This window comes from Oryctolagus cuniculus, chromosome 1 (genome assembly GCF_964237555.1).
Source record: "Oryctolagus cuniculus chromosome 1, mOryCun1.1, whole genome shotgun sequence".
NCBI lineage: Eukaryota > Metazoa > Chordata > Mammalia > Lagomorpha > Leporidae > Oryctolagus > Oryctolagus cuniculus.
In genome coordinates this window covers 236,816,922-236,842,323 of record NC_091432.1, presented here as the reverse complement: position 1 = coordinate 236,842,323, position 25,402 = coordinate 236,816,922, and the positions used below count along the sequence as shown (strand labels likewise).

Below are 25,402 nucleotides of genomic sequence, written 5' to 3'. Positions count from 1 at the left end.
CGTCTCTGCTTCCAGACACAAAGCGCAGAACCTCAGCCGGCTGAAGCGGTTCATCGTCGTGTAGCCGACGACACAGGTAACCCGACAGGTAACCGGCGGAGCAGCCGGACGTCCCTGGGGGCCGAGCAGGGCGGAGCTGTGGAGCTGACCCGGCTGGCAAGCGGGCGGCCCTGGGCCCGTGTTCCTCTGCCTCAACACCTGAACCACTGAGCAGGCAGGTGGGCGGGGCCTCCTCATCCTCCGATGACTGGCAGTTCAGGCAGGGGTCAAGGGCGACACCAAGGACAGGGTCAGTGTCCAAGGCAGCAGAGGTGCTGGGGACGCGGCTGACAGTGCCTGTGGTGTGGGGCCACCTTAGGGGACCCCCGCTTTGGGCTGCAGGTCGCTGTGCCCCCCCCCATGAGAGAAGGGGCATCTGTGGCCAGTCACTCCCCGGGCCCGTGGAGGAGACCCACGCCGGGCTCTGGGGACAGGAGCCTGGACCACCTCCACCTGCCCAGGGCTCCCGAGGCCACCTGCTCTGGGAGCCAAACCCTGGCCTACAAAGGGCCCAGAGCTGAACCCCAGGGCAGCCTCCCGCCCCCAGGGGTCACCAGCTTCTGCCACCTGCAGGGGTGTGGACGGCTGGCCCCGCCTGCCCACCAGGACAGAGGCCAAGCCCCCTCACCTCCAGGCGCGGTGTGGCCAGCACCCAGGGCAGCCCTCAGGGGCCCAGGCTGGGCTACCCTCCCTGCTCCCCGCAAGGGCAATACATCCCGCCGGCCCGAGCGGCACTCACCGGACTGGGCCCGGGGCCCGGCCACGCCCCCCAGGGCTGCACGCAGACCCACGCGACGCTGGTTTCCAGGCCACTTCAGACAACACAGACTCCCGCGCGGAACTGGGTTACGCCGCCACCAAGCCCGAGCCCTGCCTCTCCTGTCCCCAGGCTTACGTAACGGCCGGCGGGAGAGCCTCCCCCTCCGTGGCCCCGTTTCCTCCCTCCACCCCTCCCCGGCTTTGGCTCCTGGAAACAATGTGCCCGCTGTGTGCCCGCCCCGGCCGGCTCGTCCCGGCAGCACCCGCTGCCGCCGCCGGCCAGAGGGGCAGCCTGCAGGCACCACGGCTCTGCTTCCCCCGACCCCGACCACACAGCGCCCCCCAAAGCCTCCCGCCCCCCAGGACCTGCACACATGGCCGTAACTGGACAGGGTCTTTGCAGCACCTGCACGTGGGGCCCCAGGACGAGGTCACCTGGATGTGGCCCTTACTCCAGCGACGGGGTCCTTATGAGAAGGGGGAACACGGCCACGTGATGCCGAGGACGCCCGGGGAGTCCTCTGCGGCCCACAGCTGGACATGGGCTCCTGGCCTGCCCGAGCAGCCCCCGAGGGGCCGGCACCCTGCCCCCGCCCTGGCCCCTCTGCACCTGCCAACCACCCGGCTGCCCAGGGGCACACGAGGCTCCCCTGGTGACCAGAAAGCGGCACGCTGCCCCCGCTCCACAGCTCGGCGCCTGCCTCTCCCACCTGCACGTCGGGGAACCGAGGTCCAGGACAAACCCCAAGAGGACGGACCCTCCGAACCCCCGGCTCAGGGCGGGAACGTGGGCCGGCTTGGGATGCGGGCATCCCTGGGTCCGATGCCCGCCCGCCTCCTGCTACCGCACACCCTGGGGGGCAGCAGTGGCGGCTCCCAGCTGGCCAGGCCTAGTCCAGTCCAGTTCTGGCTGCTGCGGGCCTTCGGACAGTGAGCCAGTGCACGGAGCTCTGGGTCACGGCATGGCGGGCTGAGCCACGGCCTGATCCGCCGGCATCCCGCACAGGAGCCAGTTCAAGTCCAGGCTGCTCCACTTCCCATCCGGCCGCCGGCTGATGCGCCCAGCGAGGCAGCAGGGGACGGCCCCGCACCGGAACTGGTGGAATGTCTCTATACCTCTGCCTTTCAAGTAAGTAAAATATTCCTTAAAATAAAATACAGCCCTGGCCGGCACCGACCAGACCCCGTCAGTGCCGTCCGGCTCCAGCTGCCCGGAGGCCAGAGCGCTCTCCCCTCGTCTGCGGCCCTACACCCTGCTCCCGGGGCCTCAGCACTTGTCGCACAGTTAAGCCCTCGTGGCTGCCACCCACGGGACCGCCTGCTAGGCAGGATCACTCGGGGGGCTGGGCTGGGTACAGGGGGACAGAGCGTCCACAGGGCAGTGTCCACCCCACAACTTCAGACCCGCGAGCGGGCCGTCCTGGGAGCCACGTGCCCACGCAGGACCCAACCGTGGGCCCCCTCCGCCGGTCAGCAGAGCCTGGGCAGATGGGCAACCCCAGCCCAGCAGCGGGTCCACCCTGGCCCCTGCCAAGGCCACCGAGATGCAGGACGGGGGGCAAACTCGGCCCACACACGCTGGCACAGTCACAGGCCCGGCTGGGGGCTCCCACTCCACCCCAGCCCCCAGTCCCAGGACCCCTGCCTCCCCCAGGTTCCCCAGGTGCAGACCAGGGAGAGACCAGGCTGAAGCCCACGGGGGCCCCGAGCCCCGAGGGAGGGGAGGCAGCCAGGGTGCCCCGCGTGGCGGGCGCAGGATTCCCGTGGCGCCAGCCCGTGATTTGCATAATATTCTTAGAAGTTAATATCAGCCTGATAACGATCTCTCGGCACCGCCGAGCGCGGCTGAGGCGGCTGTTACAACACCGAGCGATCATATTTTAAATTACGTTTCCCTTTATAGAAAGGTGTTGCAAAAACACACAGACAAGAAACTGTCTCTGCAACCTCGGTGCCAACCACCTGACCGGGCTCGGCCCCGCAGAGCGGCTGGCTGCGGCAGCACGGGCGTCCCGGCGCCCCGCCTCCGGCCCCCGCCCCCCCGGCCCCCCACCAGCCCTGAGGAGACACAAGGGGTCCCCTCCCAGAGCCCCCCCCCCAGGCCTCAGGTGGGAGCCCCAGCACCCAGGAGGCCGACCGCAGGGGACGGTGGGGGCTGCACCCCCGCCCCAGGGGCCGAGCCTGCCCCTCGCAGGGACCCGGCGCACTTCCCTGTCACTCAGGAGCCAGGGCGACCACTCAACCTCTATTTCCTTAAAAGCTTTTTTTTCCCTCTTTTTTTATTAAAAAAAATCCAATTATAGCGCAAATCTCTCAGCAGGGGTCAGTGTGGAACAGGAATGGCCGAGTTAATGGACGTGACACAGGCGATGAATGCCTGGAGGATTGCAAAAGTTGTATGATGCGGATTTCATTAACATTTTAATTGTAATGTATCTTTTTAATCTTCTCTCGCCCTAATGGCTCCATATCCAAAAAAAAGGGAGGAAAAACTGCTGACAACAAGGAAAAGTATCAACACACAAAATTTAACAAATTAAAGGAGCAACACCCAGTGAATGTCCGGGATTTCCAAGGGCCAGGAATGCGGGTGGGCAGAGAGAGGGCTGGGGGCGGGGGCAGGGCGGGAGCATCAGCCCGGGGTGGGGGCCGCAGCCACAGGAGTGCCCCAGGGCACCTTCCCCGCCCCCAGAGGTCCTTCCAAGACCACCCAGCAGCTCCAAGGACAGAGCCTCTGGGGAGGGGGGGGAGGGGCTCTGGGCAGAGCAGCCCCGACCCCAGGGTGGGGTGAGGGCTCAGGAACCACATCTGCCTCTCACAGGGAAAGCCCCCAGGATTTTTATTTTCAATCAACAAACGTGAGCAGGGACTCGGCCGTACCCATCGCTTGCCCCCAGTCCAGCTTCCCTCACCGCCTGCACCCCCCTGCCCACCCCCAGCTGGCCGGCCGGGAAGCCACCCCCACCCCAGAGCCAGACCGCCCTCGGGGACCCAGCGCTGGGCCTGGTGCCAGGCCAGAGCCAGCCCCGAGGCGGCCGCTCGCTGCTCACCCCGTGACTATATATGGCCACTTTCAGCCCCTTCGATCCCTGCCCCCACCCCTGCCTGCTTCCCAGGCACGGGGGCAGGCGCTGGGCCGGCCCTGGCGCTCAGGCCCAGGCCCAGCCACGGCCACGTGCCCTCCGGGATGCCAGGGTCCCGTGAGGAGGGGGAGGAGACTCCGCCCCACCTCTGCCTCCGTCCCCCAGGGGCTGACAGGCCCCACTGGGGGGGCTTCGAGCCCTCCCAGCAGGCAGGGGCTGGGAGGCTGGCTACTCCCCCAAGGTCACAGGGCCTGGGGCTGACCCCGGAGACTGACAAGTTCCTGCCTGTGGATCCAGGAGGCAGACGCGCGGGACAGGGCCCAGTGGCCCAAGGTCAGGGTCCTATCCTCCCTGTCCACTCCCAGGGTGACGGTCTCCTGCCCCAAGGACAAACACCCGCCAGACACAGGCCCCCACGTCCCCCAGGACACCCGGGAGGGTCTGGTGCAGGTGGCAGAGCCAGCAAATCTCACGGGAGGGGGCCAGGCCTGCGGAGAGCAAGGATTCGCTAAAACCCGAGGTGACCCGGACCCCCCACACCCCGTAAAGCAGGTGGGAGGCAGCCTGACCCCTCCCCCGCACCCCACCCCAGAGAACACAGCCTGCCAATCACCTGTCCTGAGGCTCCCTGGAGGGGCTCCCTGGAGGCCCACTCGGGGAGCGGCAGGGCAGCCCGTGGAGGCCGGGGTCTCTGCAGATGCCGGCCCCCAGCCCTACACAGGCGGACACCCCCTCAGCATCCCGGCCAGACCCTCCAGGCTTCAGGCAGCCCACCCTCCCGGCGGGTGTGCTCGGGCTGGCCCCGGCCCCGGGGGGGGGGGGGGGGGGGAGACGCCCTCACCCTGGCGTCACCCCAGTCCCAGGTTCTCCCTGCCCCGGGCATCCTGGCCCAGGACAGCCAACATGACCCTGACCTGGACAGCTGCCCAGAGAAGCCGCCACGGCGGGAGGCCGGCCAGCCTGGACCAGAGACGCACACGGCGCTCCCACGGCCGGGGCAGGGGCCGGTCAGGCTCCCACTGTGCAAGTCTACGGACACGCGGGGCTGCGGCGGGAGGGCTGAAGTGCGTGCTGTGGGTGACGACCCGGGGACTGGACACTCAGCACGACGTCCCCCCAGCCCCAGAGCCCGAGGGAGGGGACATCAGAATGACCCCGGGTGCTAACACGCAGGAAGGAAGCAGGCCAGGGCGGGGCAGGGTGACCCCCGGGGCCACGAGGTGGTCTCAGGGTCTGGCCAAGGCGGGATGGCCAGCAGCCTGCAAAGGTGAGAGGCGCGGGTTCGAGGGGACCCTGGAAAAAACACTGGACAGTGCCCGTCCCAGAAGGTTCCGGAGCCCACACTGCCCACCAGGGTGCCCAGCCCCGCACCCCAAAACCATCACAGCCCCCACAGGGCAAAGTAGGCTCGCCGTGGAGTAGACGGAAAACACCGGTTCCGAGGGTCCAGTCACCCAGAATCCCCTGCCCGGGACGGCCACTCGGGGAGCAGGGCACAGCCCTGTAGCAGGCCTGCCCCGGGCTGGGACCGCAGAAGCCCTCTCTGGTCACCACGGTGTGACAAGTGACACCTTGTTCTCGGCTCTGTGCAAATTCCAGGGGTCGGCGGGGCCATGGGGGACGCCCCATGAGGAGACACCAAGGGTCTCCCAGGGGGAGGAGGAGCAAGGAAGGGGCTGGGGGGGGGCGGCACCGCTGACCCTGACCGCCCCCCCCCCCCCCCCGTCTGAGACGGGCAAGCCCCACAGCCGCCCGTCCTGGCCGCCAGAGGCCGGGCGAGGGGTCAGGACCTGGGCAGGGGCCGGGGCAGGGGCCAATGCAGCGAGCCCAGGGGCGCAGGACCCCTGGACCCCCAGGCAGGGCTCAGAGAGGCCCGCCGGTCTGCGCTCCCGCAGGCACCAGGACCTGGCACGGCCAGACGCTCAGCCCACAGGTCCCGGAGCCGCCGTTAGGAAGCCGGCCGGGCCACCACGTGGGCCACCGTCGCCAATCCCAGCCCCGCGGGAGGGAGGAGGAGCAGGGCGGGAGCTGCGGGCCTGGCCCCGGCAGCGACGGAGCCACAGGTCCGGAGAACTGACCACCCCCGGCCCCCGGAGCAAACTTCCCGCGGACGCCGGCGCCGGGGTGCGGACGCGCCCTCCGGCCCGGGGACCCCACGCGGCCCGCGGGGCACCCGGACGACCCCGTCGGAGACCTTCCGTGCGCGCCCCGGCCCTCCCCTCGGAGCCCCTCGGGCCAGGGGCTGGGGGCCCGGACCCCGGCTCGCACCACCCACCACGGCCGGACCCCGGCTCCTCGCGGGAGGCGGCGGCGGCGCACGCGGGGGCCCGGCCGGCGCGGGAGGGCAGGGCCCAGCCCCGGCCGGGACCGGGCTGCTGCGCAGACGCGCGGCCCGCCCCGACCCTGGCCCGCGAGGGGTGTGTCCCCCGCGCCCCGGCCGGCGGGGGCGCCCCCACCCGCGGGCACCGGGTCCCGGCGGGGCCGAGGGTCCCGTGCGGGCACTCGGCGCGCGGGCTCCCCGCGCGGACGCCCCGGCGCCGGGCCCGGCCGCGCCCCCGCGCGGGGCACTGCGGCAGGCGGCGGGCAAGTTGTGCGGCCGCGCGGGGAGTTGGCGGGACGCGGGCCGGGCCCGGGGCTGTACCTGCGGCGCGGGCGGCCGTCCCTGCGCGCGGCGCTCGGCCCGGCGGTGCGGCGCGGCGGGCAGCGCTCCGGCGTCCGCGCGCTCCGGCGCCCATGGACTTTCTCCGACCTCGCCCTGCACCGGCGGCCGCACCGCGGCGGGGGCGGGGCGCGGGGGCGGCGCCCGCCGGCCGTTTAAAGGGACCGCGCCGGCCGCGCGCGCGCTCGCCCCAGGTGGCGCCGGCCCGGGCCGCGGCGCCTCGGCCCCGCCCGGCCGCTGCGGAGCACGCGGCGTCCGAGCCTGCGCCGGGCGGGGCGGGGGGCCGGGCGCCCCCCTCGGCCTGGCCGCGTCCCGCGACCCCGCGCGGGCTCGCGGAGCCGGCAGCGCCCCCTGGCCCGGGAGCGCCCCCTCCCTGCGGCCTCCGCAGCCGCGACGGACGCCCTCGGGTCGCCCGCGGAGAACGTGGGTGCGGGGCCGCCCTTGGGGGAACCCCGGCGGGGCGCCGGCGCCTCCTACCCGCGGCTGGGGAGCTGGGAGCTGCTTGCCTCCGCCCGTGGCCACCTTCAGGCCCGGCGTGATCCGGGCGCGCTTCAACACGGCGTTGCTCTGCCCAGAGGTGCGCCTGCCCCTGAGACCCCAGCGGAGCCGCCGCCCCCTGCTGCAACCTGGGGGCCAAACAGGCTGGGGGCGGGGGCGGGAGGGGGAGGCGGGGCAGAGGTCACAGGCAAGGTCACTGGGAGGAGGGGTGGTATGAATTACAAGCCCCAGACCAGGGGCCTGAGCCCCTCGGCCAAGGTCGTTTAGCCAAGGTCATTCCTAGGACAAATGACCAGAAGCTGGGCCGAGCCCCCAGGACCCCAACCTCAAGCTCTGTCCTCGCCTTGGATCACAGGCTGGCCCCTGACCTCCACCCCAGGGTCCACTCTGCCGGCTGAACCACCCCAGATGCCAGGTCACCCAGGGCCTGCCCTCCCCGGGGGGCTGCACGTGGCCCGGAGCCCCCAGGAACTCACTGAGACCACCGAAGTGCGGTCCCAGGGCCCCTGCCCCCAGCTGTGCCGCCTCCAAGTGAGCGGCCGTGGCCACACGGGGCTGGGGAGGGGCTCTGAGCGCGAGGGCAGCCTCTGTGGTCTCCCCCTGGGTAGGGGCCACAGGGGGCCATCCACTGGGTGGGTCCCTGCAGGCGGGAGGTGGCCGCGGAGGGTCCAGTGGGGGCAGCTCCGGCAGCACACTGGCTTGTGCCTTCGGCTGTTGTTAAAGAAATGCTAATTGAATGAGGGACATTTGGGAAACATTGGAGAGGCTTTGGGAGACAAGAGAGCCTCCTAGCTTGGGGCGTTGGCCGCTGTTGGTGTGGGGAGCTCCGCCAGTGTGGTGGTGCAGGCCACCTGCGCCCAGCGTGGCCTGGGGTGGAGGGCTCGAGTCCCGGCCGCTCCACTTCCGGTCCAGCTCCCTGCTGATGGCCTGGGATGGCAGCGGGGGACGCCCCGAGTGCTCGGGCCCCTGCACCTGCGAGGGAGACCCGGAGGGAGTCCCTGACTCCTGGCCACTGCGGCCATCTGGGGAGCGAACCAGCGGATGGAAGACCTCTCTCCCTCTCTCTCTCCCTCTCTCTCTCTCTTTGCCTTTCAAATCAACAAGCCATTGTTTTAAATATTCGGGGAAAATGCAAATGTATGAAAAAACGGGGTTCACAGGGACGCTTACTTTGGTGCAGATACAGCTGCGAACCCTGGGCGATGGCCGCGAGACCCCGCGGCGCCCCGGCCCCAGGACGCCAGGCCCGTGCCCGAGCTGAGCTGTGCCGCACCCGGCCGTGCTCACAGCAAGCTTCGTGGCCCAGGAAGGTCCAGTTGAGGGAGAAAACGCAGCTGAGCTCGGCCTGCCGTGGCGGGGAGCCCCTCCCTGAGCGGTCCGGGCTCACTGAGCTCAGCCTGCTGCTGGCAGCTGGGCAGCCCGGGGACCACAGTCCTGCCCGGGGGGGGGGGCCTCGCAGCTGTGTCCCCCCCCCCCGAAGTAGGCAGGCCTACAGGTTAAAATTGATCAGATTTGTGAACTGGAAGACCACGCCTCCACCATGCCCCTGTGTGACCTCACGTCCCTACCTGATGGCTTGCCACGCCCCTGAGTCTTGTCCGATTTCACCCCCTCTCCACCTGGGGTCCGCTCCTGGCCTGTAGCTGATCCAGAGGGCACAGGGCCTGGGGAGGGGGGGGCAGCCCCAGGGGTCACAGCCACAGCAAACAGAGGTGGGGTCCCTGGGGGCTGCATCCCGCGGTGCTGGGGGCAGCTCCAGGGCAGGTGGGCCTGCAGGTCCACAAGGAGGTGGCTCCTCTCTCCAAGGCTCAGGACCCACACAGAGGGCCAGGGCCAAGCAGAGCCCTGATGGCCCCCAGGGCCCTCCCCATCCCGCTCCCCCTCCCCCTCCCGCCGTGCCGCCACTGTGGGCTTCAGCCTCAACCGCAGAGCGCGGGAGAGGCCGGCTTTGCTGTAGGGCAGGGTCAGCTCCTGCCTCTGAGGGCCAGAAGCCAGCAGCCCCCAGGGAGCAGGTGGCTCTCCCCTCCTCCTGGAAGTCCACCCCAAGCTGAGAGCAGGACCCAGGACTCCGCCAGGGGCTTCCCCGGGGCCCCTCAGCCTGGCCGCCTCCTGGGGGACGTCCCCTCTCCAGGGCCTCCGGACGGGTGTTGGTGGCTCCGCCGTGCCCTGCCCCATGCAGCCCTCCACAGAGACAGCCAGGCCTGGAGACCGGGTTAGCTCCCAGCACACACAGAGAACATGCACACACACACAGACTCGCAGCACACGCACAGACATGCATGCCCGCCACACGCACGCAGAGATGCACACCACACACAGCCACACCCGCAGCACTGCTTGCGTCCCGCACGGCAGCGTGGGTTCGAGTCCCAGCTGTTCCCTCTGTTCCAGTACTTGTCCCTGCACCCACGCAGCAGATGGAGTCGGGGGCTCCTGGCTCTGGGGGACGGGAGGTGGGAGCGGGGCTGGCCTGGGTGAAGCCAGGTCTGAGGATGAGATGAGGCGCCGGGGGCGGGCCAGTGACGGCCTGCTGGGGCCAGCTGGGGCCAGGGGTCCGACACCACTACGGGGTTGGACCATCACTGCGGTCAGCATCCAACAGACCACCGGTCCAGGGCAGCCTCTGGCCACCTACCTCTTCTGGGCGCTGCTCAGTGGCTCGGGGGCCCAGCCCACCAGATGACCCCCCCCCCGTCCCTGGGTCCTGGCCCCCGGCCCTCCCTCCAGACTCCAGGCTCCCGAGGCCTCTCAGAAACGGGGGTCCCAGCCCCGGATCTGGGGACTCAGCGTTGACCTTGGGCCAGGACCCCAGGGGCCGGGGGCTCCGCCTGGGTCAGACCCCAGGCTGGAAGGAACGGGGTTTCTGTGGGACGGGGGCTGCCCCCCACGCCGTGAGGGCTGGAGGAGACGGGCTCCTGGCTTTGTGGAGGGCTGGGAACCACCGGCGGGGGCAGCCCAGGTGGGCCGAGGGAGGGGAGGATCTGAGCAGGGCCCTGCCCCCGACCAGGGACCCCCGGACAGGGTTCAGGCTCCTGGCTGTTGAGGACATGTGGGGCAGTGAACCAGTGCATAGGAGCGCTCCCGCTCTCTCTCCCTCCCTCCTTCCCTCCCTCTCTCTCTCTCTCTGAGGTGCAGAAAGATAAATTGGGGGCCAGTGCTGTGACATAGCAGGTGAAGCAGAAAGAGATAAATAAAGAAGTCCACGCTAGGGGCCTCTGCCTGCAGCGCCGGTTCAAGTCCCGGCTGCTCCACTTCCGATCCGGCTCCTGCTAACGCACCTGGGAAAGCAGTGGACGAGGCCCAGGTGCTTGGGTCCCTGCACCCCCAGGGAGACCCGGAGGGAGCTCTTTCTCTCTCCTGCTCTGCATCTCTGCCTTTCAAATAAATAAATCAAAAGCACGGCCCCGAAGCCAGCGGAAGGCCCGCCCCTCGCCGGCTGTGCACCTGCCAGCGCCTGGAGCGCCACCCCTCCCCCGCCGCGGATTTGCCTCACAGGGCTGGAGGTTTCCGGAACGCGAGAAGCAGCCCCTCCCGCCTCCCTGCAGGGTCTCAGCTTCCTAGGCTTTTCCGGGCGAGTTCCGGAGGCCGAGCCTGGGCCAGGCGGTCACCCTGGGGCTGAGGGGGCGGAGTCGGAATCCCAGGCCCCTGGCCTTGCTCCCCGGCTTCGCCCCCTAGAGATCGGGGTGCAGCAGAGCCGAGCAGCGGGGGGCCGCCCCGCCCCCCCATGCTGCTGCTTCAACAGCGTCTGTCGGTCCCTGGGGGGGGGTCATGGTCCTGCAGGCTGAGCCCCACTGTGACGGCTGCTTCCCACGTTGGGGTCCCGGCTGCTCCACTTCCAATCCGGCTCTGCTGTGGCCTGGGAAACAGCAGAAGACGGCCCAAGGGCCTGGGCCCCTGCACCCACGCGGGAGACCCGGATGGAGCTCCTGGCTCCTGGCTTCTGCCTGGCCCAGCCCCAGGTGTTGCTGCCTTGTGGGGAGCGAACCAGTGGGTGTAGGGTAGATCTCTCTCTCTCTCTTTTTTTCCTTTTCTCCGTCAGCCTCAAATAGAGAAATATTTTTAAAAAGAAGTAGAAGGGCACATGCGGGGTCAGAGCCAGCTTGGCCTGGGCGGAGCTGGCGGGGGCAGGGCAGGCCCTTCCCCAGGGCGCCCTCTGCCCCCCCACAGATGCCCACAGAGTCCCAGTGGGAGGAACCACAGACCCTCGGCCCCCAAGCCAGGTCCCTGGGAGGACTCGGGCAGGCAGGGGGCTCCGCTCGTCGGGTGGGGACCCGGCGAGTCTGCACGGCAGAGGAAAAGTGGGTGAGTGGCTTCGCGTCCACGGCTGCAGAACCCGTGACGCCCTGGCTCGGGAATTAGGGCAGCACGAGCCTCCCCTCGGTTTAAATCGGAGGTTCTAATCTTCCTCTTTCGTCCTGAATTTCCCTCCAGCACTCAGTGCAGCTGTGAAGCAGCTGCTGCCTCCGGATGAGGGGCGGGCGGAGGTCGCTGGGCGCCGCCGCGCCCCCTCCCTCGGCCACTGCTGCCGGGCGGCTCGCGGGTGGGGGATGCAGGCGTTGAGCAGGACCGGGGAGGGCTGGGGCAGCAGCTGGAGGCACCTGGCGAGACCGGTTAAGGACTCCCAGGGCTGCCTGTCCAGGATGGGCAACGGCCAGCGCTGTGGGCACAGATGGCCTCTGCAAGCCACGCCCACCCCTCCCCGCGGTCACTGAGAGCCCGGGCCTGCCCCCTCTGCACGCCTTCCCCGCTCGGAACTGGAGGCTGGGCGAGACCCGATGTCCGAGAGAAGGGCCCGCTCCCCCGCAGCCTGACCCCCAGGACGCGGGACCCCGGGCACGTCCCTGAGGACAAAAGCCAGGAACCAGGCGCTGCCCTGGCCCACAGCCACCAGATCTGCCCCCGGGGCCTGCCCTACCTCGTCCCCCGAGAGTCTGGGCCCAGGGGTCCCGAGCACCAGCCTCTGCGGTCCTGAAGCCCAGGGCCCTGGCAGCATGGCGGCCCCTGCGGGCAGCCCCAGCGCCGGTCACCACCCACACCTCCCTCCTCCCGCAGGCCCTGCCTGGGAGCAGCCCCAGGGAGGCGGGGCCTGGCCCGGGAGGACCAGTCCAGCAGCTGCTGGCCAGAGGCCGGTCTCCCTGGGTTTCTTCCCCCTTATCTCGCCGGAAGAGCGCAGCAGGCAGCCGGGCCGGGTCTTGGAGGACAGGGTCTCCGGAACACCGGCCTCCTGCCAGCTCTGCCCAGCGACGGGCGTTCCTGGTCGGAATGCCAGAGCCAGGCTGGGGTAGGGCCACCCCGCAGCTTCCGGGGTCCTCAAGGGCACCGGGAGGCCGGACCCCAGGGGTGGCGACGGGCGGAGCCGTGCGGATGGATGCTCCGTGCATCTCGGGAGCCGGGAGACAGCCGGGTCACCACAGTGCAGTCTGCCAACACACAAATCCCCTGCCACCGTGACGTCACGGTGCTGGTGTCCAGAGGAACCCACGGGGAAAACCACCCTGGGCGGGGAGCAGAGACCCCGGCGTTCTGAGGAGCAAACCCAGGCAGCAGCCCGGCAGGGCCCAGTGCCCCGGGCGGGGGTGCCCCACGCTGCCTGCACGCCCCACGGCGCCCCCTGCCTCTGTGTGGGTCCCCGGGGGGGCGTCGCTCGGTCAGGAGGTCCAGGCTGCACAGGATGGGCGCTGGGCACGGCCACCAAGCCCGAGGCTGTATGGGGCCCCGCCATGGACAGGCCGTGGCCTGGGGGCCAGGACCCGCACCTGCGTCAGGGCCTGGACTGCTGGCCTTTGGCTTCAGACACTCGCCACTCACTGCCTGGCCCCTGGGGAAGCCCACGCCACGAACCCTGAGCCAAACAGCTTCCGGGTCAGCCCTGGGGCTGAGGTGGACACAGCGGGGAGGACACGGGCGCTGGGAGCCCGGGGGCAGCACCCCCCACCCAGGCCGGCCCCAGGGTCTTCCTGAGCCGGTTCCTGCACCGGCGTTCAGAGAAAGCTGACCTCACACCATCCTCACCGCCTGGCCTAGACAGGTGCCTGGGAGGCCCCACCCATGCCCAGCCCCTGACCCCTGACCCCTGCTGCCCAGTGGCCGCTCCTTCCTGGGCCCCCTGCACTTTTCCCAGACCCCACTGTGGCTCTGGCAGAGGCCCCTGTCCCCCACAGGGGTGTGCTCCCAGCCCCCCATTCCGGGAGCCCGCGGGAACCGCTCTCCAAACACAGCGGGAGCCACTGCCCAGCGGCCCCGGGAGGAGAAAAGCGAAAGCGAGGGCAGAGGCCCAGGGCTGGGCCCAGGGGCTTCTCTCCCCCCGCCCCCTCCCCTGCTGCCTGAGAGGCCCCTGGCCCTGGCTGGGGTGGGGTGGGGACGCTTCTGCCCACTGCTGCAGCCTCGCCCAGGCCAGTGTGGCAGGTGGCCATGGCTGGCCCTGACCTGGACTCCCGAGACACTCAGGGATGTGGCCGGGGCTCACAGAGCCAAGCTGACTTCCTGGGGCAGGCGCAGCTCTGCGGCTGCATGGGGGGGTGCGCTCGGCAGCCCCCCCCCTCCAGGCGCAGTGCGGGCCACACACCTCGAGCTATGCAGCCCTGCCACAGGCCCCGTGTGACAGCTGCCGGCAGGCCCGGGCACGCTGCCCGGATGGTGGGGGAGGGGCGCCTGGAGCGCTGAATCAGCTGTGGCCGGCCCGTCCCCGGCTGGGCAGGAGGCTGGGGGGGCAGCTCCCTCTTTTGGGAACTGGCGGCCGGGCGTTTCTGGAACATGGCTCCGCAGTGCGCCCGCGGGAGAAGCAGGGCTCAGGGTGGGGCTGGCCAGGAGGGGCGAGGGGACAGCGAGGGACCCTCCCCAAACACGGCCAGAGAGGGAGGAGAGAGCCGCAGGCGCCTCTGCGGATCCAACGGCTCCCGTCCCCAGAAAACGCCGAGTCAGCACTGGAGCCGCCGCGCCTCCCCCCACCACACGGCCGCAGGGGGCCGGCCTCCCAAGGTCACGGAGCTCCCGCATCCGCCCAGCCTGCGGCTCAGTGCAGGGGCCCGGCCCCACCCACCCTGCCTAGCCCCTGCCCCGTGTCCCCTCCCGGCGAGGCGGGGGACTGAGGGTCACGACCTCCAGAAGGGGCTCGTGCCAGCCTGTGTCCTGCCTGGGTGCCACGGCCTCCATGTGGCACAGGGACAGCCCACCGAGGAGGCCACCTCCGCCAGTGGTGGCTGTGCCAGACATCCCCCGGGGCCGTCACCCACCCCGTTGGCTCCTTGGCACCTGTCTCTCATCACCAATGGACAAGCACCCTCCATGCAGGCTCTGGGCCCCCGGCAGCCCCAGGACGCTGGCCTGGACTTGGGGGCGGGGGCTTCTTCCAGCCCCCCCCCCCGCTGTGGTTTCCTCAGATCTTTAAGATCTCAAAGTCAGAATTACAGAGAGAGAGAGGAGAGAGGGAGGGAGAGAGGGAGGGAGAGGGAGGGAGAGGGAGGGAGAGGGAGAGAGGGAGAGAGGGAGAGAGACAGAGAGGGAGAGAGAGGGAGAGGGAGAGGGAGAGGGGGAGAGAGAGGGAGGCAGAGAGAGAGGCAGAGAGGGAGAGGGAGAGAGACAGAGAGGGAGAGAGAGGAGAGAGGGAGGGAGAGGGAGAGAGGGAGAGAGGAAGGGAGAGGAGAGAGGGAGAGAGGGAGGGAGGGAGAGAGGTCGTGCACCTGCTGGTTCACTCCCCAGGTGGCCACGACGGCCAGGGCTGGAGCAGGCGGAAGCCAGGAGCCAGGAGCTTCCTCCGGGTCTCCCGCGTGGCGCAGGTGCCCGGGCACTGGGCCGTCCTCTGCTGCTCTCCCAGGTGCACTAGCAGGAGCTGGATGGGAAGTGGGACCCTGGGAACGGGACTGCAGGTGGCGGCTTTATCCATCAAGCCACACCCACTCCCCACTCTTTGTCAGCTATCCTGGTGTGTTGGGGGGATGTGTCTCACCGCCCCCAGGCCCCTCGCTCTGCCAGCCCCCCCTCCCCGGCCTTCCTCCCCTGCAGGCCCTGGGACTGCTCCAGCCCCGGGCTGAGGATGGGGGTTTAGTGCCCAGGTGCCCAGCTCCTGACTCCCGCTCCCCCTCCCCCACCCGGTGCTGGGGCGGGGGTGGCTGGCCAGGCAGCTCTGCCAACTCCAGAACCTTCTCTGCAGGTGCCCACTTCGGTCGTCATCACGCACCTGTCCCACGTCCCCTAAGCAGAGCCCCGGAATCGTCCTCTTCCGGAACCGGCGGCTGCCCTGCTGGACCAGTGCTGACTCCACGCCAGCTCCAGGTCCGTGCGAAGCTGCCACGCACTCGCCGGGACCGCGGCAGGCGGCCACCGTGGCCACCACGGCCACACGCTTGGGCCTCGCCTGTGTGGGCCCCTCCCGGCAGCCAGAAGCCTCCAAGCACGCGGCCGTTGCCTGCCCACGGGGACAGAGCCCTCGCGAGCAAGTCCATCCACTCAGCCCAACACCAGGTCCCCGGGGACACAGGCACAGCTGCTAGGGGCCCCGGGCTGGCCCTAAGCCCCCGACACGCGGCACCCTGGGGAGCCTGGCAGTCCTTCCAGCAGCCTCAACCAGTGGTGTCTGGAGCCCTTCCAGGAGCCCGACTTCCTGCGGGGTCTCCAGGGGCCAGAATGTGACGACAGTGCCCGTGGCCTGGGGAGCACCGGGGAGCGCAGCCCCAGGGAGCCCTGTACACCCTGGGAAGGTCTCAGCCACAGAGGGGCTGCTCAGTGGGGACCCCTCAAGGCCTGCCCGGGCCACTGCAAGCTTCCTAGCCAGCGGAATACAAATGCGCAGCCGTGGGCAGGGACCTCGCTACCCTGGGCCTGGTGGACACTCAGATCCCAGCCCCAGCTGGACTGGTACAGCCGGCCTCCCCCAGGCCTGGTGGTGGGGCTGGGCCCCCCAGGCGCCAGACCTGGCCTACAGCAGGCAACACCGTGTGCAGGCAGCCACCGCAGGACCCTGCGTCCACCCCGCTCGGTCTCGGGCTGGCATCACCTGGAGCCAGGGAGAGCAAACTGGCCCCCGGGGTGGCGGCTCTCCTGGGTTCTACGCGGCCATCAGGCCTACACCGTGCAGTCTGCCGCAGCAGCAGAGGCCGCTTCCGGCCACCACGGCCCCGCCGGCCTGGCCCTCACCCTCCGCAGGTGAGGAGCCAGCCCGCCGGTCCCCTTCTAGGCTCGCCCCCCGCCCCCCCTGCATCTCAGGCCGCAGCCGGCTTAGCTGCTCACATTGTTTCTTCCTCAGAAACTCAGGCCCCGCCCACATTAGCAACAGGTGCACAGGTCCCAGGCCCCTCCCTCCCACATTAGAACAGGTGCACAGGTCCCAGGCCCCTCCCTCCCACATTAGAACAGGTGCACAGGTCCCAGGCCCCTCCCTCCCACATTAGAACAGGTGCACGGGTCCCAGGCCCCTCCCTCCCACATTAACAACAGGGGCACAGGTCCCAGGCCCCTCCCTCCCACATTAGTGACAGGTGCACGGGTCCCAGGGCCCTCCCTCTCACATTAGTGACTGGTGCACAGGTCCCAGGCCCCTCCCTCTCACATTAGTGACAGGTGCACAGGTCCCAGGGCCCTCCCTCCCACATTAGTGACAGGTGCACGGGCCCCAGGGCCCTCCCTCCCACATTAGCGACAGGTGCACGGGTCCCAGGCCCCTCCCTCCCACACTAGTGACTGGTGCACGGGTCCCAGGCCCCTCCCTCCCACACTAGTGACTGGTGCACGGGTCCCAGGCCCCTCCCTCCCACATTAGAACAGGTGCACGGGCCCCGGGCCCCTCCCTCCCACATTAGTGACAGGTGCACAGGTCCCAGGCCCCTTCGCGGGCCTGCGCCTCCCTGGGACCCGCCCCCCCCATGGCGGTCAGCTGCGCGGACTTCAGCGATTCCGAGCTCAGGCAGTCACTCCGAAACACGTTAAAAAAATAGGTTTAATGCAAGTGGTTCACCTCATAAAGAATCGACCAGGCACTGGAGACGGGGCGGTGGGGTGGGAGCGGGGGACAGCCGCGCCCCTCCCGCCACCCTGCGCCCTCAGCAGGGGGGTTCCGATACCGCGAGCGAATTAGCAGAAAACGAAGCTTCAAGGAGACAGCGAAGTTTAGTGCAAAAGACTGTGTGCAGCGCAAGTGGGGCCCCGCCCGGGCCGACTTGCCATCCTCAGCCCGGGGGGCCAGCGCGCCCTGGGGCCGGGGCGGCGGCCGGGGTCTGGGCCCCCTCCTTGCCCAGCCGCTCGGCCCCGCGTCTCTGAGCGGCCCCCAGCGGCTGGGCCTCACATGTCCACGAAGACCAGGAAGCACCAGCCCAGCCCCCCGACCAGCAGCATGGTGACGTGGGTGGCGGAGACCAGCAGCTCGTTGAGCAGCCGGAAGTCCAGGCGCCGGCGGCCCAGCAGCAGCAGCAGCAGCGACAGCTTGAGCTGGAAGCGCAGCAGGGCGCGCACGCCCAGGTACTGCAGGCAGAAGAGCGCGGCCAGCGCGCCCCAGAGCGCGGCGGTGAGCAGGCTGCAGCCGAAGTAGAGCAGGAAGCGGATGAGGCCGTACAGCCAGCGCGTCTTCAGGTACACGTCGAAGTTCTGGTACTTGGTGCGCGCCAGGTGCGAGGCGCGCACGGGCCCGCAGGCCGCGTGCAGGCAGCTGGTGTGCGGGCCGTGGAAGGAGCGCACCCGCCGGGGGATGGGCAGCACCGGCATCGGGCTGGCGCGGCGGCGCTGGCGCGGGCGGCGGCGACCGGCGGCGGCCTCACGGGCGCCCGGGCCCCGCGGCGGCATCGGCCTGCGGGCGAGAGGCGGGGCAGGGCGCCGGGTCAGGCTCGGGGCCTCGGGGCGGGCCGCAGCCCCCCGCGCCCCTGCCCGGCCTCCCGGGGCGCGCTCGGGGCAGAGCGCGTGGGGCCGGGGCCGGGGGCGCTGCTTCCCGAAGACCCCCCCCCGCCGCAGCCCCCGACCCGGCCGGCGGCTGCCTGGCCTCACCCGCCGGCGCCATGGACAGCCTGCCCAGGCCGCGAGAGGGGCCACGGGGCGGGCCCGCTGCGCACACCCGCCGCCCCCGCCCGCGCCCCCCGCCGCTCACCCGGTGCCCTCTCCGCGGCGGCGCCGGCGGCCCGCACCTCGGGGCAGGCCGGCGGGGCTGCGGGCTCCCCCGGCCCTCGGGGCTCCCGCGGCGCGGCGGCCGCATGGTGCCGCGGCCCGGCCCTCACGCGGCGGCGGGCGCGGCCGCCGGAGGCGTTTGGCCCCGCGTGGGCGCCGTAGCGCGGCCCTCCGCGGCCGCCGTAGCGCGGCCCCACGCCCCCTCCGCCCGCGTCCGACCCCGACGAGCGGCTCCCTTCGCCCGGCTCGGCCCGGCCCGCGGCGTCCCGGAACTCGTCGCCCCCAGGACGTGCGCGCGCGCGCGGGCGACCCGTGACGTCACGGCCGCGCACGCCCCCCCGGCCCGCCCTGCGCAGGCGCAGACGCCGGGCCGGCGGGGTCGTCCCCGAGCAGGTCCTCTGCGCCTGCGCCGCCGCGCCGGAGCACAGCTGACAGTGCGCGGGCGCGTCCCCGTGCGCGAGCCCGCGGGCGGCCGGGCGCGGCGGTGGCCGTGGGTCCCGCTGCGGGCCTGAGGCTCGGAGGAGGGGCCGGGGCGGCCGGCGCGGCGCGGCCCGAGGGCGAGCCCGCGGGGGGCGGGGGTAGGCCCGGCGGGAGATGGGCAGGGGGCGGCGGGGGTCGTCGCCACGACCCGCGGGGGCCGCAGACCCAGCGGGAGGAAGCGGCAGCAGGCGTGGCCGCCGCGGCTGGTCGGGGCGTCAGCCGGCGCAGCCCCCGCCGCAGAGCGACCCCGGCCCGGGCAGGGCGGGGGCGTCTGGGTGTCCAGCGGCGGCCCGTGTCCAGCTGCGAGGCGGCTGCCAGGGAGAGCATCTTGGCACCTGCAAGCGGCCAGGGCTGGGCCGGGAGCGCCACGCGGGTCTCCACGCGGTGCGGGGCCCGGGCTGGAGCCCTCACTGCTGGGTCGGAAGGGGGGCAGCCGGGACGTGAACCCCGGTGTCCAGCGGCACCAACGAGCCGGCCCCGCTGCGGGTTGGGGTTGGGGGCCCGAGGCTCGCAGGATCCCGGGGCCTTCTGCGTGCGGGCCCTGGGAGCCCTGCGGGCGAGAGCGGGTCCCAGGTGTGCCGCACTGCGTGGGCCCCTCCCTCGCGCTGTGACAGAGAGCTCCACCTGCCAGGCCTGGGCGGGGGGCCCACAGGGTCTCCCCCACGCTGCAGGGGCCTGGGGCAGAGCAGAGGCCCCGGTGCGGGGGTGGGTGCCCCGGGGGGTGGGTGCCCGTGCTCGGGTGCGTCGCGGCGCCGGGCCGGGGACGAGCCCCGGGGAGCGGAGCCGCGCGCGGCCTTTCTCTCTCCTGGACCGGCTGGTCGTCTGCTGGGCGGAGCGAGAGAGGTTGCGTTTGGGAGAAGCCGGGAGCAGCGGGAGAAGCCGGGAGCAGCGCTGTGTCAGCCCCGCCTCCGTCTGTCCTGGAAAGCCCGCCCGACGGAAGTGCCCGGGCGGGGGCCTGCGGCGCGGCGCGGGCACGGGCAGGGGTGGGGAGGGGGTCTCCCAGCAGGGCCCTGCTTCCCGCGTTACCAGTGCGGCCCCAGCCCATCTGAAGCTCTGGTCCCCTCTGCTCCCGGGGTTCAGGGGCCGTGAGTGAGGGCCCTGGGCGGCCCCTGTGAGGGGCACGGGGATTTGAGGAGGTGGCCGTGGGGTCGGCTGGCCAGTCCTCCGGCCTGGAGATGGGGCTCAGGAAGCTGCCTGTTCTGCACCCAGCCAGTGGGCCCCAGGACCCTCTGGGCCCCAGCCTGGGGAGGCCCCCAGGGGGAGGGGGAGGGCCGGCCGGTCCCCACTGGCCCCCACCCTCCTGGGCCGCTGGCCGGTCCCCAGCTGGGCAGTGGGCTGGCGCCATCTGCTGGGACGGGGCTGGCGGTGCCGGAGAGCAGGAGGCTGGGGCGGCTGCCCTGGCTGGGCAGAGCCGCCCCAACCCAATCCCGTTCCTTCCAGGGCCCAGGGAACTGTGTGACCTCTGACCTGGGCTGCCCTGCAGGGTTTGGGCTGGGGGAGGGCACTGACACCTCCAGTTGCATGGACCGGCTTTGCACAGGGCCCAGTGGCACCTTTGTCCCCAAGGTCCCCACAGGTGGCCAGGACGCACCCCCACGGGTGGACAGTCCCCTCCCTGCCCGCCCTCGAGAGGCCGTGGCCAGGCCTGCCCTGGCTGAATGGCCGGAGCACGCGGCCCACGCTGGGAGCAGCGGCCGGGGCTGTGGGGAGGCCCCCGGGTGCTGCGGTGGGCGCCCTGCTGAGCCCAACCCCGGGCTCTGGCCTGTGCGTGGGGGAGCCCCCGGGGGTCGGGTCGCCCGCTGCCTGCCGGCTCTCTCCACAGCTGAGGGCAGGGCCGGTGCTCGGTGCCCCGTGGGACAGACACCGACTCACAGCCTGCCCGGGCCTGAGGCTCCTCCCGAAAGGACTTCTGCTGTGTCCCTGGGGAGGGACAGGGCCCAGGTGGCCCGCACGGTCGCTTGGTCCAGCAGAGTGCTTCGCTCCGGCTGGAGTGAACCAGAGGATGGAAGACACCCCCCCCATGCAGCACTGCCTTTCAAACACACACACACACACACACACACACACACACACACACGCTGCGTGTCAGGATGACCATTGAAGCAGGCCGTGGCCTTGGCTTGCAGACTGACCCCAGCCCTGCCCCACGGGCTGCAGGGACACCAGTGACCCCTCCTCCCGCCGGCCAGTCCTGGGCGGGGCCTCCCCAAGCTGAGACCTGGACCCCGTGGGGACTTGGGAGGCTGCCCGGCCCCAGGTCCCGGCCCCCCAGGCCCAGGCGGGGGTCGTGTTCCCTCCGTTGATTGCGCAACTCGGCGGTGACGGCAGGGGAGATTTGTGGCCCAGCTCCCGGTGGCCCCGAGTGGGCGCCGTGGGCGGCACGGGGAGCCCGGCCGGCCGCGGTGTTTTATGGCTCTCCGGGAAGACAAACGCGCCTCCGTGTGTCACTTGTTGCCGTATAAATGCTAACTTGTACTTCTTTCAAAACTTTTAATGAATTGTGTGCCTTCCGGGAGATTTACGGGGCGCGGCGGTCGCGGATCTGCCGCTGGCTCCGGCGCCGGGAGACCTGCAGATTACACTGGAGATAAATCAGGATCGGAGGCACCGGTGGAGCTGATGCCCCCGCCCCAGTCAGGGCCTGAAGTTAATTATGCAAAATCAAAAACCAGGCCTTCTAATGCTTCATCAAACATGCATAAAACTGTCAGGCCCGAATAAATTCTCTCAATTAACTCGCCTCAGATTGGGAGCGCAGCCGCTAATCTAATCAGCCCGCAGCGCTGCGGAGGCCGGGCCGTGACGGGTCCCGTGGAGGGGGTGGCAGAGCAGGGGCTGAGGACCCCGGAGACCCCGGCTCAGCCCTCTCTCGTTTCATTCCGCAGCCGGGAGCGGCAGGCGTGCCCGGGCTCCACCCTGCCGACGGGCGCGCTTTGGGGCCTGGAAGCTCCTGTGTGTGGCCGCACTGCGTACCAGGACGTGGGCATCGGTGCCGTCCTTTGGCTGCTCTGAATAACGCCGCGGTGAGCAGCGAGCGTGGCAGTCCCCGCACCGCGCTGTCCACTGGCTCCCGCTGGCCAGGCTGCCGACGCGGGGTCTGACACGCGGGGCACAAGCCGGGCTGGGGTCCCTGCCTGGGGCCCGGCCACTGCCTCGCTCACCTGCTCTCCCCGAGCACCTGCCAGGCTCCTACCTGCCAAGGCTGAGTGTGGGTGCCGTGTCCCCGCGGGGCTCCCGTGTGCTCAGTGCCGGGGCCGGGGCCGGGGGCCGATGCACCGGGAGAGGCGAGCACGCCTCAGCCAGGCGCACACGCGGGGCACTGAGGACCCAGCCCCCACCGCAGCAGAATCGTGAGCCACAGCGGCCGAGCTGGCCACAGCCGCGTCCTGGGGGTGAAGCAGGCGCAGGGGCAAAACCGGACACGGAGGCAGGAAGTGGGCGGGGCAGGGGAGCCGAGCTGGGGTCCAGTGCTGGGTCTCCCAAGTCCCCCTGCAGCGTCCAGGGCGGCTCCGTGCAGTGAGCTGGAACCAGCCTGGCTGCGGGCAGACCCAAGGGCTCCCAGGCCCCAGGAAGAGACCTGGGGTACATCCGGGGCCTCCTGCTCCCCCAGGGCCTCCTGCACCCCCAGAGCCCCCCTCCCCCAGGGCCTCCCCCAGGGTCTCCCCCCTGCTCCCCCAGGGCCTCCCCCAGGGTCTCCTCCCTGCTCCCCCAGGGCCTCCCCCTGCTCCCCCAGGGCCTCCCCCTGCTCCCTCAGGGCCTCCTCCCTGCTCCCTCAGGGCCTCCCCCTGCTCCCTCAGGGCCTCCCCCTGCTCCCTCAGGGCCTCCTCCCTGCTCCCCCAGGGTCTCCCTCCTCCCCCAGGGCCTCCCCCTGCTCCCCCAGGGCCTCCCCTCCCCCCTCCATGGTCTCTCTCTCCTCCCCCAGGGACCCCCTGCTCCCCAGGGCCTGTTTCCTGGTGAGATGAATGCATGCTGTCTTTTTTATAGATTTATTTTATTTGAAAGATGGAGTTATTGAGAGAGAGACAGAGAGGGAGGGAGAGAGGGAGAGATAGAGAGGTCTTCCGTCCGCTGGCTCACTCCCCAGGTGGCTGCAATGGCCGGAGCTGCGCTGATCCGAAGCCAGGAGCCAGGAGCCGCCTCCAGGTCTCCACGCGGGTGCAGGGCCCAAGGCCTTGGGTCATCCTCCACTGCTTTCCCAGGCCACGCGGGGAGCTGGACTGGAAGCAGCGTCCACGTGGGGGGCCGGCGCTGCAGGCCAGGGCTTTACCCGCTGTGCCACAGCCCGGCCCCACGTGCCTTTCTCTCCGGGGCTGGGGTTGGGTGCAGCGGGCTGAGCCGCCCATCGCGGCGCCGGCACTCGTGTTGGAGCTCCACTTCCGACCTCACTTCCTGCTGTGGCCTGGAAAGCGGTGGAAGACGGCACAGGTGCCTGGGCCCTGCGGTGGGAGACGGCACACGTGCCTGGGCCCTGCGGTGGGAGACGGCACACGTGCCTGGGCCCTGCGGTGGGAGACGGCACACGTGCCTGGGCCCTGCGGTGGGAGACGGCACACGTGCCTGGGCCCTGCGGTGGGAGACGGCACACGTGCCTGGGCCCTGCGGTGGGAGACGGCACAGGTGCCTGGGCCCTGCGGTGGGAGACGGCACACGTGCCTGGGCCCTGCGGTGGGAGACGGCACACGTGCCTGGGCCCTGCGGTGGGAGACGGCACACGTGCCTGGGCCCTGCACCCGCGCGGGAGGCCTGGAGGAGGCGCCCGGCTGCGGCCTGGCCCCACCAGGCTGCTTTGCTCACCGGGGCGTGAACCGGGGATGGATGATCCCCCATCGCGCTCGCTCTCGCTCTGTCTCTCTTTCTGTGTCTGTCTGTCTGTCTGTCTCTCTGTGTGTGTCTCTCTCTCGCTCTGTCTCTCTCTCGCTCTGTCTCTCTGTTTCTCTGTCTCTCTGTCTGTCTCTCTCTGTGTCTCTCTGTGTCTCTCTGTGTCTCTCTCTGTGTCTGTCTGTCTCTCGCTCTGTCTCTCTCTATCTCTGTTTCTCTCTGTGTCTCTCTGTCTCTCTCTCTCTCTGTGTTCTTGTCATTTTACAGGGACAGAGATGCTCAAGAAGAGCCCCCGCTCGGCTCAGTCCCTCTGACACGCGTGTCAGCACTCACCCTCTGACACGCGTGGGGGGCGCACACGTCTGTGCCGGCACTCACCCTCTGACACGCGTGGGGGGCGCACACGTCTGTGCCGGCACTCACCCTCTGACACGCGTGGGGGACGCACACGTCTGTGCCGGCACTCACCCTCTGACACGCGTGGGGGACGCACACGTCTGTGCCGGCACTCACCCTCTGACACGCGTGGGGGACGCACACGTCTGTGCCGGCACTCACCCTCTGACACGCGTGGGGGACGCACACGTCTGTGCCGGCACTCACCCTCTGACACGCGTGGGGGACGCACACGTCTGTGCCGGCACTCACCCTCTGACACGCGTGGGGGACGCACACGTCTGTGCCGGCACTCACCCTCTGACACGCGTGGGGGACGCACACGTCTGTGCCGGCACTCACCCTCTGACACGCGTGGGGGACACACACGTCTGTCAGCACTCACCCGCTGACACGCGTGGGGGACGCACACGTCTGTGTCGGCACTCACCCTCTGACACGCGTGGGGGACGCACACGTCTGTGTCAGCACTCACCCTCTGACACGCGTGGGGGACGCACACGTGTCTGTCAGCACACTCACCCACTGACACGCGTGGGGACGCACACTCACCCACTGACACGCGTGTCTGTCAGCACACTGACACGCGTGGGGGGTCGCACACGTCTGTGTTAGCACTCACCCACTGACACGCGTGGGAGATACACCCGAGTCTGTCAGCACTCACCCACTGACACGCGTGGGAGATACACACGAGTCTGTCGGCACTCACCCGCTGACACGCATGGGGGACGCACACGTCTGTGTCAGCACTCACCCTCTGACACGCGTGGGGGACGCACACGTCTGTGTCAGCACTCACCCTCTGACACGCGTGGGGGACGCACACGTCTGTGTCAGCACTCACCCGCTGACACGCGTGGGGGACGCACACGTCTGTGTCAGCACTCACCCTCTGACACGCGTGGGGGACGCACACGTGTCCACAGCGCCCGAGGGCAGGAGCCAGGCCTCCACCCGGGGCCCCCACGAGGTGGCAGGGACCAAGCGCTGGGCGTCATGGCTGCCTCCCGGGTGCGTGCGCGGGAGCTGGCGGGAAGGGGGGCCGGGGCCTGACGGGGGGGCGCCCTCTGAGCTGCCCCTCAGTGCCAGCGGGCGCCCGTGTCCCTGGCGTGTCCACCCTGCTGCGCGGCCACAGCCACAGTCAGCGTGAGAGAGTGCTGACACGTGTGCGTCCCCCACGCGTGTCAGAGGGTGAGTACTGACACGCGTGTCAGAGGGTGAGTGCTGACACAGACGTGTGCGTCCCCCACGCGTGTCAGCGGGTGAGTGCCGACAGACTCGTGTGTATCTCCCACGCGTGTCAGTGGGTGAGTGCTGACAGACTCGGGTGTATCTCCCACGCGTGTCAGTGGGTGAGTGTGCTGACAGACACGTGTGCGTCCCCCACGCGTGTCAGTGGCCAGCGTGCTGAGAGCACGTGTGGGCGGAGCCACAGCCGGGACTGAATCGGGGCACCCCCGGGGGCCCTGCGCGGGCGGAGCTCAGCCTCGCCGCCCACCCAGGCAGGTGCCGGTGTCGGCCAGCAGGGGGAGCCCGCGGCTCAGGATGGCGGCTCCGAAACCGCAGCTCCCAGCAGCGGGCT

General features: G+C 70.4%; 2 protein-coding genes across 4 annotated transcripts in view; both read right to left on the bottom strand.

Annotated features, from left to right (window-relative positions):
• Positions 1 to 6,655, bottom strand: part of NACC2 (NACC family member 2) — a 40,625-nt gene extending 33,970 nt beyond the window's left edge. For 2 of the 3 annotated variants that reach the window (XM_070066742.1, XM_070066756.1), the window contains exon 1: positions 6,523 to 6,655. The gene's annotated coding sequence lies outside the window, so the exon portion shown is untranslated. Of the gene's footprint in view, positions 1 to 778; positions 946 to 6,522 lie in introns of those variants that run through there. The other variant, XM_070066750.1, reaches the window with a different exon arrangement.
• Positions 6,656 to 16,951: 10,296 nt separating this feature from the next.
• On the bottom strand, positions 16,952 to 18,392 carry TMEM250 (transmembrane protein 250). Its single transcript, XM_070066739.1, has 2 exons — positions 18,107 to 18,392; positions 16,952 to 17,812 (listed from the first exon to the last, which is right to left on the bottom strand). Exon 2 carries the CDS (start codon positions 17,806 to 17,808, stop codon positions 17,311 to 17,313), a length of 498 nt encoding a protein of 165 aa, XP_069922840.1. The 5' UTR covers positions 17,809 to 17,812; positions 18,107 to 18,392; the 3' UTR covers positions 16,952 to 17,310.
• Between the last annotated feature and the right edge of the window lie 7,010 nt (positions 18,393 to 25,402).

Bases quoted from the DNA above. Each gene is read 5' to 3' on its own strand.
- TMEM250 (XM_070066739.1), bottom strand. From the start codon at position 17,808: ATGCCGCCGCGGGGCCCGGGCGCCCGTGAGGCCGCCGCCGGTCGCCGC.